This window comes from Ovis aries, chromosome 13 (assembly GCF_016772045.2).
Source record: "Ovis aries strain OAR_USU_Benz2616 breed Rambouillet chromosome 13, ARS-UI_Ramb_v3.0, whole genome shotgun sequence".
Classification (NCBI taxonomy): domain Eukaryota; kingdom Metazoa; phylum Chordata; class Mammalia; order Artiodactyla; family Bovidae; genus Ovis; species Ovis aries.
In genome coordinates, this window is record NC_056066.1 from 52,898,533 (window position 1) to 52,917,737 (window position 19,205).

Sequence of the window (19,205 nt, forward strand, 5' to 3'; positions counted from 1 at the left end):
GGATTGCAAGACCTACAAATACTTACACACTAAAAAGGTACTCAAATTTAATTGGGCATCCTCTATTTTTATTTGCTAAATTTGTCAAATTAAAGGGGTAGGGGGAGCAAGCCACTTTCCAAATAAAATTCAGCCCCCTATGCCTCAGTCAGGATCTCATCAGAGAAGAAGAGCCTTTACAAGTGATCAGGGGAGCGAGCCATCATAGGACTGTGCCCTCATATAGGAAGGCAGATGGCATGGCATCTCTGCAGGCTGCCACCTCTGCATCTAGCGTGAACTGAGGTTTGTACAGACCAGCAGTCAGAAAGGAGTGCAGTGGAGAAGAGAGCAAGGACAGACAGGAGCCTGTTTGCCCCCATCCCCAACCTTGATGCCGCAGTGATCTGTAGGGGAACCCAGTGCTCTTGCCCTCAGGGCTACCCAAGCACCATGCCCGGCCTCCAGCTACTCAGGGAGGTCTGGTGGGAGCTGCAGGGTCTGCCCCCGACCCCCCTACGCCTAAAGATGAGCAGCAGGTCAGCAAGAACACGCGGGGCGGCCACTCTGCACGGCGCTGTGCGCCCACTGCAGAGCATCATATGATGGTGGCCTCTTCACCTGTACCTTGGAAACCTTGAGCAGAATGTGGAATGTGGCCAGTGTCAAACCAGAACCACACAGGAGGTGAATTCTGGGACACGAAGGTTCAGCCTTGCTAGCATTCCACAGTTCAAGGCCCCAGGGCCAGCGGAAATCAAGGTTACAAAGGAAGGGAGTCCTGGATTTGCATCCAGTTCTGCCCTTGACTAGCTCTGTAATCTTGGGTAAGTTAACTTCTTGATGCCTCAGTTTCCTCACCTGTAAAATGTATACAAAACTCTTACATCCCTTATAGAGCTGCTGAAAAGATAAAGTGAGACAAGGGGACCAGTCTCACAGCTGACACCTTCTAATTAGTTCAGTTCAGTTCAGTTGCTCAGTCATGTCTGACTCTTTGCGACCCCATGAATCGCAGCACGCCAGGCCTCCCTGTCCATCACCAACACCTGGAGTTCACTCAAACTCACGTCCATTGAGTCCGTGATGCCATACACCCATCCCATCCTCTGTCGTCCCCTTATCTTCTGACCCCAATCCCTCCCAGCATCAGAGTCTTTTCCAATGAGTCGACTCGTCGCATGAGGTGGCCGAAGTACTGGAGTTTCAGCTTTAGCATCATTCCTTCCAAAGAATACCCAGGACTGATCTCCTTTAGAATGCACTGGTTGGATCTCCTTGCAGTCCAAGGGACTCTCAAGAGTTTTCTCCAACAACACAGCTCAAAAGGATCAATTCTTTGGCGCTCAGCCTTCTTCACAGTCCAACTCTCGCATCCATACATAACCACAGGAAAAACCATAGCCTTGACTAGACGGACCTTTGTTTGCAAAGTAATGTCTCTGCTTTTGAATATGCTATCTAGGTTGGTCATAACTTTCCTTCTAATTAGTTAGTGAATAATAATGACCTTTTGTGTCAAAGAGTTTGCTATCCATCTATTTCACTATGGAAAAAAGCAATCACGTGTCTTAAAATATTAAGAAACATTCTGCTGCCAAAATCCTCTCTTAATTAACTCACTAGATCAGCCTTGGAAAGATAACATAAACCACCTTCAAAAGCATCTCCAAATGTCAAGGGTAAAATCAGACACTGCATGCGTACTAGTTATGAATCTTTGAGATCCTAGCAGCCCTTCCCCGTCCCCCGAATAAACCACGCAGATAAGCCCTAAGTGATGAGAAGAGAGTAAAATTACGCTTCAACACTGCTGAGCATGCTGTGACTGCTTGTAAGAAGAAGGCACTTTCTTTGTAAAGGCCACTTATGAGAAGGAGAAGTTTGGCAGCAGAACCGGCATGGAACAGAAGCCAGGAGTCCGGCCGGCAGGTGGTGTGTCCAGGGGACGCAATGAGGTGTGAGCCAGGGAAGCAGGGTGGGGCCGGGGAGGGTGAGGGGCAGAGGGCTCTGAGAACAGCAGCTGTTTCCATTCTCGGTGCCCAGAGAGTGGTGGGGAGAATGGTTTTCCAACTGGCCCTTCATCATGTGTAACTCAGGGCCTGCTTCCACAGCCATCTTGGTGCTGGGCCTCATTTTCACAGCTGAGCAGAAAAAAAAAAAGCTGGGAAATTCTCTGTGGTTGAAAAAATAGAGGTAAATTGGTCCTCTTTGGGGTGTAAAGACCTCTCTCTGCCCCCTGGGCAGTCTTTTTAGCCACTTAGCCTGATTCTGAGGTTTTCTTCTTAGCAACTTGTAATTCCAGATCGCAACAAGAAATATAACTGCGCCTGAGACTGGTGGGTTTGTGCCAGGGCTGGAGAGGTTGGGGGATGTGTTTCCAGAAGCAAAGCAGGTAGAGAAAGTTAGCTCCATTGGAACCTGGGGCTCCTGTGTCTGAAAGGAGTGAAATGGAGGGCGACATGGCAATCTGGATATGATAACAAGTGTCCATGTGTTAAATCCAGACATCCCGCTTCTAGGAGTTTCTGTACAATGACGTTCTGTGCAAAATTGTTTGGAAGTAGGGAAAGAAAAGAGACTACCCAAGCCTCCATCATCAGGAAATCTGTGACCTTCCTCCTTCCTTTATTAGTGCCTCTCCGACTCATTCCTTCCCAGCAGCCAGAGTGGTCTGTATAAATGCACATTACAGCAGGCTGCTCCTCTGCTCCACTGGCTTCCTATTTCCCTCAGGATAAAATCCTGGCTCCCCACCAGGCCTACAGGGCCCACGTCCTGGGGCCCAGCCTCCCTTTCCACCATCATTTCAAAATGCTCACTTTCTCCAGCCAAACCACACTGAGTTCAGTCCAGTCTCACTGTCTTGGCTCTTGTTGTTCCTCTGCTTGGGATATTTGAGCCTAGGTTCTTATCTTACCTTTCTCTTTCTTCTGCTGCTGGTGGCATTATAAATGCCATATCCTTTAGGGAGTTAGAGCACCAGTAGTCCACACCACCCCCCCAGTCCAAGGTCTCTCCATCACTTTGTCCCATCTTGCTTTCTTCATAGCACTCGGCATAAGATGGAATAATCTGTTATTTGTGTGCTTGTTAACTGTCTCTTCTACCAGAACTGAGAGCAAGGGCTTAATGTGTTGTGTGCTCTCACCTGGTGCCTAGAAACTTCCACTATATGCATGTTTGGCAAGTGGGTGAATAAATGAACAAATGCATAAATAGAGAAGGCCATCCTGGTGGTTCAGACAGTAAAGAATCTGCTTGCAATGCAGGAGATGTGGGTTCAGCCCCTGGGTCGGCAAGTCTATTGCACAGACTTTTTTTTTTTTTTTTTTAAACATATTTTATATGGTAAGAGTAGCTCCCAGGTTTTGAAGGCTTAATGATCATTCAGGCCCAGTTGTAACCAGTTTTATATTGATTGTCTTATCTCACTTGATCTTCATAGAAGCTTTGGGGGTAGTAACAGTTTTAGGCACCTTTCTAAAAGAGGGGGAAACTGGCACAGAGAGGTTAAGAAACCTGCCCAAAGTCACACAGCTGGAAAGTTGAGAGCCACAGAATGGATCCAGAGCCTGACTTCCAAAAATATATTCACTAAATTGGTGTAGAGTGATCACTGTGTGATCTCAGGCAAGTTGGCTCCCTTCTCTGTGCTTGCCGGGGAACCCAGGCTGGCAGTCCAGAGCCACTGAAAATAATGAGTTGGTCAACGTAGGCAGAGTGCACAGCACAGGCCCTCGACGCGTGGTGGCCACCCGCAAAGACTGAATGTTTGGGGAAGCAGGCTGGACCTTGGCCGCCTGGAAGACTTGTTCCATTTTTAGGAGCCAGCGCCACACGGGGTCTCCCCAGGGCTTGGGTGTTTGGTTCAAGGTCATTGTCCTGTGGGGTCCCAGGGCTTCCATCTGTTGCCGCTGTGCTGGAATGCGACTCCCTGGGAGGCCCAGCCGGGGGACCATGCACAGCGATCATTCTTGACATAGCTGAGCTCTGGGCACAAGGTGCTAAGAGCAGGGCAGGCGATTTCAAAGGGCCTTTGCTGCATCCTTCTTGAAAGATGAGACTCTAAAACTTGTCCTGCTTCAGCAGAACACACAGCTTGGAAAGGAAGTCAGATCAGGAGCGGGCAGCCCAGGCCTTTGGTGCCTGCCGGGCAGCACGGCCTCCGCCCAAGTGGGTGAGGGAGTGTTCTGGGCAGCTCCCAGTGTGGATTGCGCATTTGGGTTCCTGCACCTCCCCTCTAAAGCCTCAAATTCACATCTATTTTTGGGATATTTGCTGATACCCCGTTGTCTCCTCCCCTTCCCCCAAAGGTCTGGGATCTTGTCGGTTGCTCTCTGTGTGTCCACAGTAAATGCTGAGTAAATACTCCTCAAATGAATGGATTGCCCCTTCTGCCAGTTTCATCATGTTAGAAGGCCTTGGAATTTAATCCTGCTTCTGGGACTAGTTGGGTAACTTTGAACTTTGCTTTCAAGGCTGAAAGTCTCTGGAGTCCGTCTGCCTAGGTTTGAACCCAGGCTCTGCTTCTTACTAGCCATGTCAACTGAGCAAAGTTTCTGAACTACTCCACGCCTCAGTTTCCTCCTCTGGAAAATAGGGCCGTTGCAGTGCCTTCGTCACAGATTGGCCTGAAGGATAAATGGCTCAGCACATGGCAAGTGCTTACAAGGTGGCCAGGCACAGAGTAAGGTCTAGATAAATATTAACTCGTATTCTTTTATTATTATTATTAAATCAACTTTATTAAGGGGTCACTTACAAACAATAAAATGCACTCATCTTAAGAATATGGTGAGATGAGTTCTGACTGATAGATATATACACCCATGGAAGCACCGCCTAAATCAAAGGACAGTCCCACCTCCACAGATGTTCTCTCTGCCCTGCTATCAAGCCCCTTCTCTCCCCTGGCCCACTGGTCTGCTCTCTGTCTCCATAGCTCAGTTTGATGGTTCTGGAACTTTATGTAAATGGAACCTTATACCGCTTGCGGTAGCCCTGGGTTCCTTTTTCTCAATGTATTTTTGTCCCTGTTGTGTGTATCGGTAGTTCGTTCCTCTTACTGTTGTAACTCATGCTATTGCCAGTGATTTCCTCAGTCTCAGCTTCCTCTTCTGGGAAATGAGGTTAATAATTTCCATCTCATAGAATGTGGTGAAGGAGAAACAAGACCCTGAGTGGTGCAGCCACATCGCCGATCCCCAGATGGAGGACCCTGCATCCTGGGCCCAACCAAGCTCTCCCATCGCCGCCCCCTGGTCCCCAGAAAGGGGCCCTTCCCACGTCACAGGAAGCCTGGAGCCCGAAGGGTTGACGGGGGAGGCCCTTCTGAATAGATGCACAGCTGCGGGATGATGGCCATGTTTATAAAGCAGATTGTTATTTTTTAATTCTTTGCCTTGTGTCCTTTCCCCTACTTCTCTTTTCTAAGGATAATTAAAATGCAAGCTGGCACTCCCTGCGAGGAGACAGCTGAAGATTTAATTGCCCCAAGAAAAATTTTCCAGTGAAAGGTCTTGCGGTAATGGCAGCTCCCGGCCTGGCCGCCTGAGCGCTTTCGCATTGCGCACATAATGTTAGCGGTAATGCCTTCATCTGCATGTGCACAGGGTCCATTTACTGGCACCGAAGAGCTGGGGCAGAACGGAGCTGCCGGCCTCAGTCAGGCCACCGCCTTCTCACCATTAAACTCTCACCCGGCCTCACTCCGGAGACAGGTCTGTGTCCCAGATCCACGCAGCCGGCTGGCGCACCAGCTGACCCTGCCCTGAGCGGGCCTGCGGGGGCAGGGGGCCCGGGCGCCTGGGAACGGCCCCTTCCACCACGAGGGTTTGCCCTGTTGTCCTTGAAGTGCGGCCAGGAGGACACGTCTGCTGAGTGGCTGAGCCCTGCCAGCTCTCCAAGCAGGGCCATTTGCCAGCTGTGCCTGGGTCGTGTGATTTTGGGGGAGAGAAAGATCTGCAATCTCTCATTCTGTTTTCTAAGTGTGGTCCCAGTTTCCCCAGATGAGGCATCAAAGGCTCAGAGAAGGGTCACTGGCTCCTTGTCTGTTGGGAAGCGTGCATCAATTTTTTAAAAAGTGATTACTTTGAACCCAGGATCACAATGAAAGGCAGAGACTCAGTAGGGAAAGTCAGACGGACTGGGGTTTGAGTCCTAGTTCCAAACTCACCAGCTGGTGCAGGCTTCATTTCTCTTATGATGCTGTGATGGTCCCAAGCTTCTGGGTCTTTGTGTACTCTCTTCCTTCCCTAATCTTCTTCCCCACTCTGTCTCTTCCTTCCTCCTTTCCTTCCTGTCCAGGCCTCCATCCCCCCATCCTTCTACTCACTCATCTAATAAATATGTCTTGGATGCACCCTGTGGACTGAGTGCAGGAGTTACATTAGTAAGCAAAGGCGACAGCACCTTGCCCTGAGGCGGCCCCCAGGGCAGTGGAGGAGAAGGGTGTTAAGCCATCATGAGGTCAGTGTATACTACAAACTGTGACCAGGGCTGCAAAGGAAAAGCTGTGGACAGGATTGTTACTGTGGTGTCAGCAAAGGAACCCAAGCCATCTCTGATTTAGAGCACTAGCAGGAAAGATCCCACAAGTGTTCCTGGCAGGGGAACAGCATGTGCAAAGGCCCCATGGTTCCTGCCAGGAACCATCAGGTGACTGGTGTTGCCAGAGCAGGGTGAGATGGGGAGAGTAACACTGGGCCAGCCCACACAGGGAAGGCAGAGCCTTACCCAGAGCCTCCGCACCCTCTTCCTCTGGCTCATTCTTACTCATCCTTGAGGGCTCAGCTCGGAATTTCCCCTCCAGGAAGCCCCTCAGCCCTGTGAGAGGCCTATGACTTTCTGCTATAGGAAAAAGTGTCCAAAACTTAGAAAAACGGCGAAGAAGGTGGCGTTTCCTTTCATTGCCATTGTTTAAAAGGCCCACTGAAGGATTAGTTAATTCTGTGGGAATACCCCCGAGTTTAACTTTGTCATTCTGTATTTGCATCAAGTTTTATCATTTCCTGAAATTGCGAGTTGACACCTCTTGTTCTAGTGGTTCTCTAGCAGTGTAGGGATTGCTGCCCGTGCTCTGGCCCCCCCAGGAGCTCACAAGGGTGTGGCTATCTTCTGTCAACATTTTATCCTCAGAATTTTGCACAGGGCCAGCTTCACAGCAGGAGCCTGAGAAATAATTACTGGCTGAATGAGCAATCTTGACCTTATCTCTTCACATCTCTGAGCCTCAATTTTCTTATCTGTTAAATGGACACCATAACATCCATCTTCAGAAGAAGTAAAAGTTCAGTGAAATACAGACTTCAGTTCCCTGTGAGCCTGTGGGTTTCAGTGCCCCTTGTCCCAGGGCTGGATTCCAGAGATAGGGAATGAAGATCTGGTGTGGGGAGCTCATGGCTGGGGGGACACTTAGTCACCGGAGGAAGGAAGGGTGACTCTCTGTGGGGTCAGGGCAGCCAAAGGCAGTTCCACCCGGTATTTGGTGGGAAAGGGACACCAGCTTGGCTGGAGAGTCAGGTCTGGGCTGGGGAAGAGCAGAAAGTGTCCTTAAATAGACGAGGTGGGGTGTAAGGAAGAGATGCTGGAAACCAGGCTGGCGTGTTGGATTCCCCAAAGTTGGTAAGAGGGGGACATCCTAGGCTGAGGGAGGGAGGGACTTGATAAAATCATTTCAGCCAGGAGAGGAGAGCCACCATCATTGAGTTCCTCTGAGAATCTGACCTTGGTGTGTGCATGTGTGTGTGTGTTAGTGTGTGTGAGATTGTGTGTATGAATCTGTATATGTGGTGTGTGAGAGTAGAGGTGTGACTGTGTGTGTGGGTATGAATCTGTGTGAAGGTATATGTAAATACCTGGCTGTGAGAGAGTGTGAATGTGTGTGTGTGTGTGTGTAGACTGCTGTCTGTGCCACAGGGTTGCAAAGGGCTGATCTATTCTCTATTTAACCTTCACAAGAGCCCCCTGGGCTTTCCAGGTGGCTCAGTGGGTAAAGAACCTGCCTGCAATGCAGGAGACATCAGAGATATGGGTTCAATTCCTGGGTCAGGAATATCCCCTGGAAGAGGGCATGGCAACCCACTCCAGTATTCGTGCCTGGAGAATCCCATGGACAGAGGTGTCTGGAGGGCTACAATCCATAGGTTGCAAAAAGTCAGACATGACTGAAGCAACTGAGCAGAGCACATCACAGAACCCCCTGAAGTGAAGACTACCACCCCCTGCCCCATTTCACAGGTGACCAAATGGAGGCTCAGAGGTGAAGCCCTTTGTCTAGGGTCAGGGTGAGGGCTCTGAGCAACTGTCTCGACACCCCTGGGTGGAGAGAGGAGGGGTGTGGGCACAGGGTGATAGGGGGGTAATTAAGGGAGTCTCACTAGACCAAGGGATGATAAATGGTTTATCACTGTTTCATGCGCTATTTCGGTTGTGTCTGCTCAGATGATCAGTGGTGTCCGACTCTGTGACTCCGCGGCCTGGAGCCTGCCAGGCTCCTCTCATCATGAGATTTCCCAGCCAAGAATACTGGAGTGGGTTACTATTTCCTTCTCCAGAGGATCTTCCGACCCAGGGATCGAACCTGCGTTTCCTGTGTCTCCTGCATCGGTAGGCGGATTCTTCACCACTGAGCCACCTGGGAAGCCCTGCTCTTTTGGTCTCCTGGATGTTATTTTTCAAAGAAATCTAGCAAGGCTCTCTAAGCTCTCACCTGGGCAAGGCCCAGGGCTGGGCTCCTGGACCAAAGATAAAGAACTGATGCCATCTTAAGAAAGTGTCAGGTTGGGGCAGGCATCAACTTGGGGGTGGGGTTGAATCCCCAGGGCACTAGTCTCTTTCAGACTCCAAAGTGTGACTTGTATGTAGAGAAATGCAGACCTTGAGTATGTACTTGGTGGATTTTCACATTTGCAAGCCCCCATGTAACCACCATTTGGGTGGGGAAACAGCTTCCTGTCACCCCAGAGGGGCTTCAGGCTCCTCCCCTCCACTGCTTCCTCCAAGGGTGGCCCCCCACTGACCTCTATTACCAAGCTTTTGCCTGTTTCTGAACATCTGGGGCCCATATCTTTTTGGAAAACACTTTAAATTTCATAATCCTGTATTCAGAAAACAAATCCAGCCCCTAATCAAACACAGTGTAATGATTAAGGGGGCCACAGCAGGGACCCCAGTGGTGACAGGCTGAACCCTGGGGAGGCCCAAAGTTGCCTGGGCTGGCTGTTGACCAGGCAGGAGAGCGAGACCACCCTGGTACTTTGGGGGTGAGACCACATGGTGTTTCCTGGCTCCCAGTAGAGCCCAGTGCACCCCATCGTTGTCTGTGGCTCCCACTGTCTCACCAGCACTCCCCAGCCCCCAACATGCCTGTCTGGTGCCCACCCATACCCACAGCAGCACCACTGCCCAGGCAGATGTTGGCCCTTGAATAAGACTCGTAATCTCTCTGCTAAATGGGGGATAAATCATAGGACCTACCTTAAAGCTTTGTTAAGAGGACAGATGAACTGATATTAAATAAGTTAATATTTGGACAGAGTTTAGGAGACTTTCTAATATGCAGTAAGGGCTTATGTTAAAACTAAATAAAGAAATCTGGATCGAATCTTGGCTGGTGAGAACATGCTGTAAGACGCAGGGTTTTTTTTACTGTTGAGCATTAGAATCTTGAGAGTGAAGTGAAAGTCGCTCAGTCATGTCGGACTCTTTGCGACCCCATGGACTATACAGTCCATGGAATTCTCCAGGCCAGAATACTGGAGTGGGTAGCCAGTCCTTCTCCAGGGGATCTTCCCAACCCAGGGATTGAACCCAGGTCGCCTGCATTGCAGGCAGATTCTTTACCAGCTGAGTCACCAGGGAAGCCCAGAATCTTGAGAAGGAGCAGAGATTTTCCTGATTATAATGTAGAGTGGGCAGGGGCTGCAGAAGGCAAGGCCAGTGGGTCCTCATGGGTGGGGCAGGGTGGGGGGGTTATCACTCTCCTTTGCTCAAGGAATGCAGAGGAGATGCCTGACAAATGCCAAATGCTGGCAGGAGGGAGACGGTCACTTGGCTCCCATCAACTAGAGGTTGCCCACCAACCTAAGCCCCAGAGATCTGGGCTGTGGAGAAGCAAGGCCCAGGTGCTGTATGAATTCTATCCCCACCTCTCCTTGCCTGGACGTGCAGTCCTCCACCCCCACCTTCCCAGAGAACAAAGGCATTTCCCCACCCACTGGGCCTGGATTCCTGCCTGGAACACCTCATCCCAGGAACGGCACACATATTTCACAGGTTGGGGCTGAGGAAGGGGAGCTGAATTCTCTGTCACCTGCCAAGGTCCTGGCCTGTGAGGAAAGCAACCTCTCCGAGCCCCGCAGGAAGTTCGTTGCCTCCTGTGTGATCGCATGGACCAGGCCAAGTTCTCAGGACTGATCCTCGGTGGGGTTGTGGATCCAAGTACAAGTCCGAACTCCACTAAAGATTCATTGTGTGAGATTGGCCAGGTCATGGGTACTTCTGAGCCTCAACATTCTGTCTCTGCAAAATGGGCACACAGCTGCCACTGCTATTGGACAATTAGGAGAATTAAATGTGATGGGGAAGAGCCAGACTCCTAGCGCTCTGCTGTGGGGCATTAGGAAAAGGACTTCACTTTTCTGTGCCTTGGTTTACTCATCTGTAACAGAGGGATAAAAAGAGGTCCTACCTCACATGATGGTTGGGGGATTAAATGAGTTAATAATTACAAAGTACTGGCATACTACTTACCATAGCAGGTACTGGCTTTTATAATTGCTAATGATTTTGCATAGTCAGTGCTAATATGTAATGTGATGCTATTAACTCAGTGGCTAGAAGTTGGTCTCTGAAGCTGGCAGCTGGAGTTTGAGTCTCAGCAATGTCACTTATTAGCTGTGTGACCCTATATCAGTTACATCACCTCTCTGTGCCTTTTCTATAAAATGAGGTCAGTATTATTTACCTGGACTTGTGAGGCATGAAAGGGTTAATCAATGTACAGGGCCAACGCACAGTAAGCACTGACTATCAATGCTATGTTGACATCATTATATAACTGTCATTCATATTGTTAATATTCTTATGGAGGGTACATCAGCATTTATTGAGCATCTGCTAGCACCAGACATGAATTATCCGGCAGGGACAGTCTAGGACAAGCAGTGGCTCCTCATTTGGTAGAGGAGGAAAGTGGGGCCCCAAGAGGGTGACCCGTTTGTCCAAAATCCTACAGGTAGTGAGGGGCAACTAGTCCCCTCTGTGCAGTGTTTAGGGCAGAAAGGAAAGGGCCTATGCTCAGCGAAGGCCTGCCATGTGCCAACCCTTTAATGCCCACACTAACCCTGGAAGGGTATTACTGTCCCCATTCTGCTGATGACTGCCCTGAGTCTCAGCGAGATGAGTGGTTTGTTCTCAAAGCTACAAAGTGGCAGATCTGGGGTTCAAACTTGGTTTTCTGTTGGAATTTTGCTCAAGCGGGTGTTTTGGGCTTTCTTACACTGACTCCCTATGAACCAGGGGAAACGAAGTCTTTGTGTCTATAAAACCCAAGTGTACATGTGTGCTTGCTCAGTCATATCTGACTCTTTGCGACCCCATGGACTGTAGCCTGCCAGGCTCCTCTGTCCATGGAATTCTGCAGGCAAGAATACTGGAGTGCGTTGCCATTTCCTTCTCCAGGGGATCTTCCTGACCCAGGGATAGAACCTGTGTCTCCTGCACTGGCAGGTGGATTCTTTACCGCTGAGTCACCTGGAAAGCCCCAGAGAGAGGCCCAAATGCTGAGGCTGCTTCCAAGCCCTGGGGCCCAGGCGATCTTCTCCCAAGCTCACGTGGACAGGACAAACTCACAGAGACAAGGAAACTCAACATCCAAAGGGGCTGTTGTTACCCAGAAATCTTTATTACAAAAATATTTTGCAAGCCAAAAAGTTTAAGTTGCAACTATATACAAAATGGGGCCTGTTTCCTTCCCCACAGTCTGAAAATAAACTCCCGAAACCATTCTCCTTCCGTACTGTTGTTTGGACCGTTTCCTTTTCCTGGGGTTCGATACACAAGGTATGGGAATCTCCAGGCTGCCAGGCTTAAGTCTAAACTACATGACTTCCTTGGCCTCATTCCTTACTCCTCTTCCAAAATTCAAAATAAAATTAAAGTGGCACCAAGAAAACATTCTTTTAAAATTCTGTGTGTGCTTGTGTGTGCTCACACACGTGCACTCTCTCTGGGTAAAAGAGAGGGAGACCAGGGTTTACAAGCCAACCTTATGGAATTTGGAAGGAGCTCGAGCCAGGTGGCTGGGACACTGAGCTCCCAGATGCCACAGAGAAACTCCGGCTCATGGGGCCAAAGCTGCTCACATGGCCTGCTGGCTCAGCCAGTTCCTGGATGCCATCATGTAATACAACTCAGTGTTCCCAAGAGGCAGGTCTGTGCTGGCCTCCCAGGGTTCCACCTGGAGGACCTGCTGTTGGGCAGGACAGCTCAGCTTCTGGCTCTGACAGCCTGCGCCAGGACTCCCATGGGCCTCCAATGGCCGGACCCAGGGGGCAGTGAAGACTAGCATCTCAGCTCTGAGAGTGGATCAGTCACACGGGAAAACTGAATAAACAGGGCTTGTGACATCTGCTTGCCCTGGGCCCAGCTGGGCTGCCACACTGAATCGGAAGGGCCAGGGTTCTGAGGGTAACGGGGTCAGAGCCTCTGCCCAACCTCTTGAGACAGAGAGACAGACAGTGGGTCATTCCTGGCTTCACAGATGTCCAGGCCTCCTGGCTGTCTTTGATTTATTCCAGTTTGATCCTAATAGGGTTTGGGAACAGAAATGGAAGATTCTGTCTTCAGAGAGCTGGAATGGTGGGGGACGGGGGGTGGGGGACAGCCAGGCACAGCTTCCTACCCTGCATGGCCCTAAAGTGCTTGTGAGAGTTGGAGGGGAGGGACAGCATCTTTCCTCCCCCCTCTTTACAGGTAAGCAGACTGAGGCATGAGGTCTTGACCAGACCTTGTGGAGAAGGAGGCAGCCTGGAGCAGTAAGGGCAGGTTCAGACTTACCACACTGGGGGCTCGGGAAGCAGAAGAACCAGCCACGTGGAGGGAAGGCTAAGTGTCTCCATGGAGCAGGCAACCTGGAACCGTCTGCCCCACCCTCAGGCCTCTGGGACCGGGAGGAACTCAGTTTCTGCCATGAGTGATTCTCTCCAGGACAACCGACCGTTCAGCCTCAGACTGTGCAAGACCAACCACGCACATGAACACATGACAAAGAGCCAAGATAACGCTGCTGTTGTTTTAAGAAAAAAAAAAAAAAAAACAGAACGAAACACCACAGATCAAATTTTCTAACACCTCAGTTTCAAGATTGCACATTTCACGTTTCTCAATAATTTACAGGCGTCCACAGCGAGATGTTGTGAGTTAGTGCTTGCTGGAGGAAGCGAGCTCAGGTCTGGAAAGGAGACGTGGGGCCACATGGAGCGTCATAGTCAAGATGACGGGTCCTCTAGGTCTCGAGGGCTGCGAGGAGGGTGTTTCTGTCCCACAGTCCTTGGTGGTGGAGGAGTTCCTCAGAGGGTCCTCTCCTCCCCAGGGCTTGTGGCCGGTCACTCCAGGTCGGGGGAGGCCAGGACTGCTGGCAGCCACTGCACCAGGTCTCAGGAGGCGGGTCCAGCTTCCCCATGGACAGGCAGTTCAATCTAAAGGGGACAGCTTTCCCCAAAGCCCCAGCTGGTAGTGCCGGGGGGAGGAGGAGGTATGTTTTCTCCCTCCTCACTCTGGAAGATCAAGCCGCGGAGCGTCAAGGAGGCAATCAGGGGTCTCCAGGACCATGACCAAGACCCACAGTTGATGGACAGAGGTGTGAGAGTTCTCGCACCCACAGTGGCTCTGGCCAGTTCCCAGGCCGGCTCCCCGCCTGGTTTGGCAACACCAGCCTCCATGTGTGGCCACATTGGAGGGGTCATGGCTACCCTGGAAATGCTGGTGAGCCAACTGGGTTGAGGAGACAAGAGCTACCCTCACTTCTGGGTCCCAGGGCCTCTGCCACCCTAGCCCCCCAGGAACTGGGCTGGTTGTCCTCACCACGGCTGCTCCGTGTGGGACAGGAAGGCTCATGGGGACAGACCCTAGAGATGACCACGGCCCTGTTCACTTCCTCTGGACCTGGACGCTGGCATACTCTGAGTAGGATGGCTCAGGCTTGGGGGCCGGCTGCTTGGGGGTCCGGTTGAGGTGGACCATGTCCAGGTCAGCGTAGGTGAGGGTGTCCTCAGATACGGGTGGCGGGCGGGCCTGAATGCTGGCATACTCCGTGTGGTTGTTCGGCTCATTGGCCTTGGGGGTTGATTTCTTCCCCTTGGGCAGGTTCAGGTCTGCATATGTGATGTCATTGTTGTCTTGGATCTAAATGAGATAGAGAGAAGGTCATTCTGGAGCCCCTGCCAGTCACCACTGGAATCAAGTCCGGACACTCTGCCTCCTCTTGGCCTCCACTAGCTCAGCCTTAATTCCTGTCCCCTCTTCTCCAGCCGAGGTCACCTGTCTCCAGCCTTGCCTTTCCAATCAGCCTCTTCATATGGCCTGAAGGCTCTTGCTAAATGTCAGTGTGGCCACTTCATAGCTCTGCCTCTATGTCACCCCTCCTGAAGTTCTTGCCTGCCCTTCCTGTTGCTCTTTCCTCTTCTGAGAAAGTCCAGCTCCCTTTCTCCTTGTAATGAAACCCAACGCACCCTGTCAATTTCATCCTAAGACCTTCCTCTCAGCTGGGTCCAGGACCATGACTCTGCACTTCCCTTCGTGCTTTTCCATCACAGCACCCACTCCTTAGCTAGGACCGTCTGTGCCTGTCCAGGGGTGTGAGTAGATGCTGATCCCCAGTGGGTGGGGACATTCATTTATTTACTCATTTATGCAACAAGTATTCACTAGGCATTTGTTATGATGCAAAAATCAAGGCTGGCACAGAAAAAAACCAATCAATGTTAAATGAATGAGTGAATGAGTGGCAGATGAATAAATGGATGGCAACTCTTCCAGCCCCACTCCAGGTGAGGCTGGGGACTGGGGGGAGAGAAGATGGGAGTTTGTGAGAATGAGGCCAGCAGTTAACAGGAGGCAAAGGTTTTGTAGGCAGAAGTCGGAGTGTGAATCCTGGTTCTGTTCTCTCTGGAGGAGGGACTGGACAGTTCACTTAGCCTCTCTAGGCCTTGGTTTCCCCATCTTTAAAGTAGGTCTAATAATAGTATCTGTTGCCATGGTCATGGGAGGATCCAACGAGGTGGTCCAAGTAAAGCTCTCAGGACAGAGCCTGGCTCATGCCAGGTGCGTGGACGTGCAGCACATGTCAGCAATCACCTACCACCTGGCAAACCTGAGCTGCTCCGATGTGCCTGTCTTATCACTCACAACTGCCATCTTGAAATTACCCATCACAAAAGACACACTTTGCTTCTTTGTGCCTAGCAGCTTAACCGTGGAAGTAGAGGGGAGTGACCAACACCCATAATCCCACCTGAAGCACAACAATAACCTCAGACCCTGACGGCTGATGGGTACCCTGCTCTCACGTGGATCACCTGATTTAGGTGCTTTCACAACATATTTATCCCACTTCACGGTGAAGAACCTTATAGCAAGGGAGGTGAAATAATTGGGTCAAAGTTATACAGCTAGAAAAGAGTCAAGGTCTGCTGGCCTCTAAAGCTGTGGTCTGACCGCATGGCCCCTGTCCTCAACCCTGCATGCTTGCTCACTTCTCTCTGGGAAACCCATGCCAGCAGTAAGGGCTGGCCCTGGGCTGGGAGTCCTAGTTACAGGGCTGCGAGCTCACAAGAGCCCTGCTCACTGCCCAGGGCCTGGCATGTAGTAGGTGCTCAGTAAGTCCCGACTGACTGTAAATTCTGTACAAGATTCAGTGACCAGCTCTTTTCACCATCATTCTTTCCCTGGAAAACTGCAGAAAGAACTTTGACTTTTAAAGTTCCAGAAAGTAAAATGACTGGGGAAAAGCCTTCCTGACCCATGATTGGAAATTATCTTGTATTTCTAATCATTGCCTGAGCTTGTGCCTATGGTCGCTGGTGGGGGAGGGGAAGTTGGCACCGAGTCGGCAGAGTTCTGGCCTACAAACATTGTGCATTTTGCCAGCCTGGCTCTCTTCAACAAATTACAGCTACAGCGATGACAACTGCCAGGGAAATGTCAAGGACAGCTGGCTTTTCTCATTCCAGGTTCAGGGCTGGGCCTGTCTCCTTATAAGACGCTGAGGAGCCCTCTGCCTCCCAAGGTCTGATAGCATCAGCCAGTGCAGACAGGGCCAGAGTTCTCAGAAACAGGCCACCAACCACGGTGACTGCAAAGCCTCTTCAATAATGCTGGGGTGGAATTGCCAGCTCCAGGGGCATGTGCCGTTGCCCGAGGTGATAAATGACATGGGGTCTTCCCATCAGCAAAGGCAGTGCAGTGCTGTGTTCCCGCATGTGAGAGACGCAGGGCTGCAAGGGCGCTCCCGATAGAGGGGCTGGCCAGGCACAGGCATGGAGGCCGGATGGCGTGAAGAGCACTAAGCCCAACTCCAGCAGCACCACTTACACAGAACACATGGCGGATGGTGCCCTTCCAAGTTGTACGGTGACTGGCACTGAGAGAGGCTGGGGCAGACTCTCCAGGCTGGAGCTGGGGCGGAGGGTTGGGGGGGTGTGTGTGGTGGTGGTGGTGTGTGTTAAGTGGGTGGAAGGATGGGGGAAGGGGGAGGGAGGAGGGGAGGGGAGGACTCAGGAATGAATGTAAGGATCATCCACCCCCGGGACCCACCCACCCTGGTGAAGAAGTCTTAATTTAGAACAGGATCTGCAACTCCTGTTGATGCAAGGAAATCACACCACCAATCTCCCAGGAAGGGCATCTCACCAAGGACTGTACCTGAGTTGTTTCTCTGGTGTTCTTCTCGGGCTCGTGCAGCCTAAAAAGGAAAGAGACGCACAGATAAAAATACCCTCACTATCTCTAGTGCTCATGCACATGGATAAGAATAACATTTAGGTTCTACTTCCTATACGGGTGGAGGACATGGATGAGCCGTTCCCAACAGAAACACAACTGCTGATCACATGTTTGGACCAAAGGACTTTCCAACAATGCACTACTGTTTTTGTTTGTTTGTTTAACCTACTTTATCATCAAGGATCTTTAAAAACTGTAATACTTGGTGCTGGGGAAGGTCCGGTGAGACTGGCAGGTTCATGCACTGCTGGTAGAGGGGCTGACTGGCATAATGCTCTCTGGAAACAGCTTGTCAAAGTCAAGAGCTTGGAAGGTGTCCTCATCTTTTGACTCATAATTGCACATTTGGGGGTACTGGTATTCAAAATATAGAAAAAGCTTTATGCTCTAAGGCATTTACCACAGAACGAGTTGGGAGAGGGAAGTTTACATCTCATAGCTCCACCAATTGGGACTGGTTAAGGAAATCAGGATAGATTTTGTAGATAAAGACTTAAGAGGTTTATGGGGAAGCTTTCTTTTTTTTTAATTACAAATGATTACATTAAAATGATAAGCATAAAATTCTCTGTGGAATGATCTCAATTATGAAAAATGTGTGGATAACACTGGAAAGAAACATAGTAAAACGCTAACAGCAGTGGTCTTGGGGTGGTATTTTTTCTTCTTTTTAGTTTCCCATGTTTTCCTAATGTTCTATATTCTACACACCTAAATCTTATCATTAAGAAAAGAAAAGAGGAGGGCCATGTGTTCTGATCAATCAAAGAAGCCGTTCATGCACTTGATTCTGTAATTGGAGGCTGTGGCTTGGCTCACTGCAGGGTCACAGTCAAGGTGGTGAGTAGACCAGAGCCTCTGATCCAGCAGTTGTGTAAATTCTCAAGCCAGCCACTCTGGGGACGTTAGCCTGGCTCATGTCAGAAATGAGCAATGGGGCTTGGCAGCGGGGTTATTAATGGATTTGGCATGAGTGCTTGGCTCAGAAAGCAGTTCTGGGGCATGACGGGCCCCACGTGGCCACAGCAACAGCCCTCTGGGAGCAGGGATGCTGTCTGGAGAAGATTGCTCACTCGGCTCCATCCATGCCCCTCCTGCTTCCAACCTGTCTGGGTCCCCACCGACTCTGGTTCAAGTCCAACACCTCAACCTGCTTGTAAGTCCTGCTTGTAAGTCCCATGGAGTCTGGTCCTGACTGACCACCCCGCCTGCCTCCCACCCACCCAGGCACACTCCATCATCCTCATTCACCCACTTATCCACCCACCCAATATTTCTCAAGCGCTGCTCAATGTGATGCACTTTACATGTCAACAGCCTTGAAGGACCTCCTGAACAACTTTTCCTCTTGGTTAACCTTTGTTCATCCTTTAAGACAACTACGTTGTCATGTATTTGGGATGGCTTCTGACAGTGCTACGCTGGCTGGGCTGTCCGTCCGTGACAGTTTCAAATTCCTTGCATATTTTCCCATCTGGTTTGTATGTCTGTCTGTCTGCCATGCTTCCTCACCACATGGGTATAGGTGCTCAAAAGTGACTTGGAATGAATGCCCATCAGTCTGCCCCAATGCCTTTGCACACTCAGTCCACCTTGCCTCTTCCTCTGATCCACTCCTTCTCTTCCCCCAGAGTTGTTTCAAATGGTCATTTCTCAGGGAAACCTTCACTATCCCAAAATCCATTCTCAGAACACTGGGCTCCTCTCTCAGAGCGATAATTATAGATCGGAAGCAGTTATCCATTTTGTCATGCCTATCTATCCTTGGGTCTCTCCCGTCTCAGTGAATGGCATTGCTATTACTCATCCTTGCGCTCAGCTAAAGAAATGGGAACCACCCCCCGATTCTCCTTCCTCCTCCTTTACAACCCGCATCTAATCCACCACAAGGCTTGTCGACTTTGCCTCCAAAATACATTCCAAACACCATCATCGCCACCATCCAGGTTTCAAATTTCTGAGGAGCTTCCTCCTGGTGTCTCTGCTCTGTTTCTGCCCCCCCACCCCCCCACACTCCACTCACCACATGTAAAATGCATATGTGATGTCATGTCACTTTTCTGCTCAAAACCCTCAATTCCTTCCCACCACACCGTGAAATCCATCTCTGTGTCCTGACTGCCCGGGCCCCGTGATGTGCTCTAGTCCTCTGTCTCTGCCCTCACTCACTCCACACTGCTCGCCCTCCCCCCGCCACTCCCCCGTTCTGCCTCCTCCTT

The 19,205-nt window shown here is 50.5% G+C and overlaps 1 protein-coding gene and 1 long non-coding RNA gene across 10 annotated transcripts in view; one reads left to right on the forward strand and one right to left on the reverse strand.

Moving 5' to 3' along the window:
- The first annotated feature begins 1,743 nt into the window (after nt 1-1,743).
- On the forward strand, nt 1,744-17,758 carry LOC105616720 (uncharacterized). Of its 2 annotated transcripts, none has more exons than XR_003591237.3 (2): nt 1,744-1,937; nt 5,134-17,758. It is a non-coding gene; the product is annotated as an uncharacterized LOC105616720 (long non-coding RNA). The 2 variants fall into 2 exon arrangements; XR_009595944.1 differs by having other exon boundaries at nt 8,425-17,758.
- The window catches only part of SIRPA (signal regulatory protein alpha), a 44,891-nt gene continuing 37,552 nt past the window's right edge, over nt 11,867-19,205 (reverse strand). For 6 of the 8 annotated variants that reach the window (XM_042229828.2, XM_027976889.3, XM_042229831.1 and 3 more), the window contains 2 exons: nt 16,894-16,945; nt 11,867-14,388 (listed from right to left, as the gene is read on the reverse strand). In XM_042229828.2, coding sequence (XP_042085762.1) covers nt 14,134-14,388; nt 16,894-16,945 — 307 coding nt within the window. In that variant the 3' untranslated portion in view covers nt 11,867-14,133. The remainder of the gene's footprint in view (nt 14,389-16,893; nt 16,946-19,205) is intronic. The other 2 variants (XM_042229832.1, XM_042229827.1) reach the window with 1 other exon arrangement.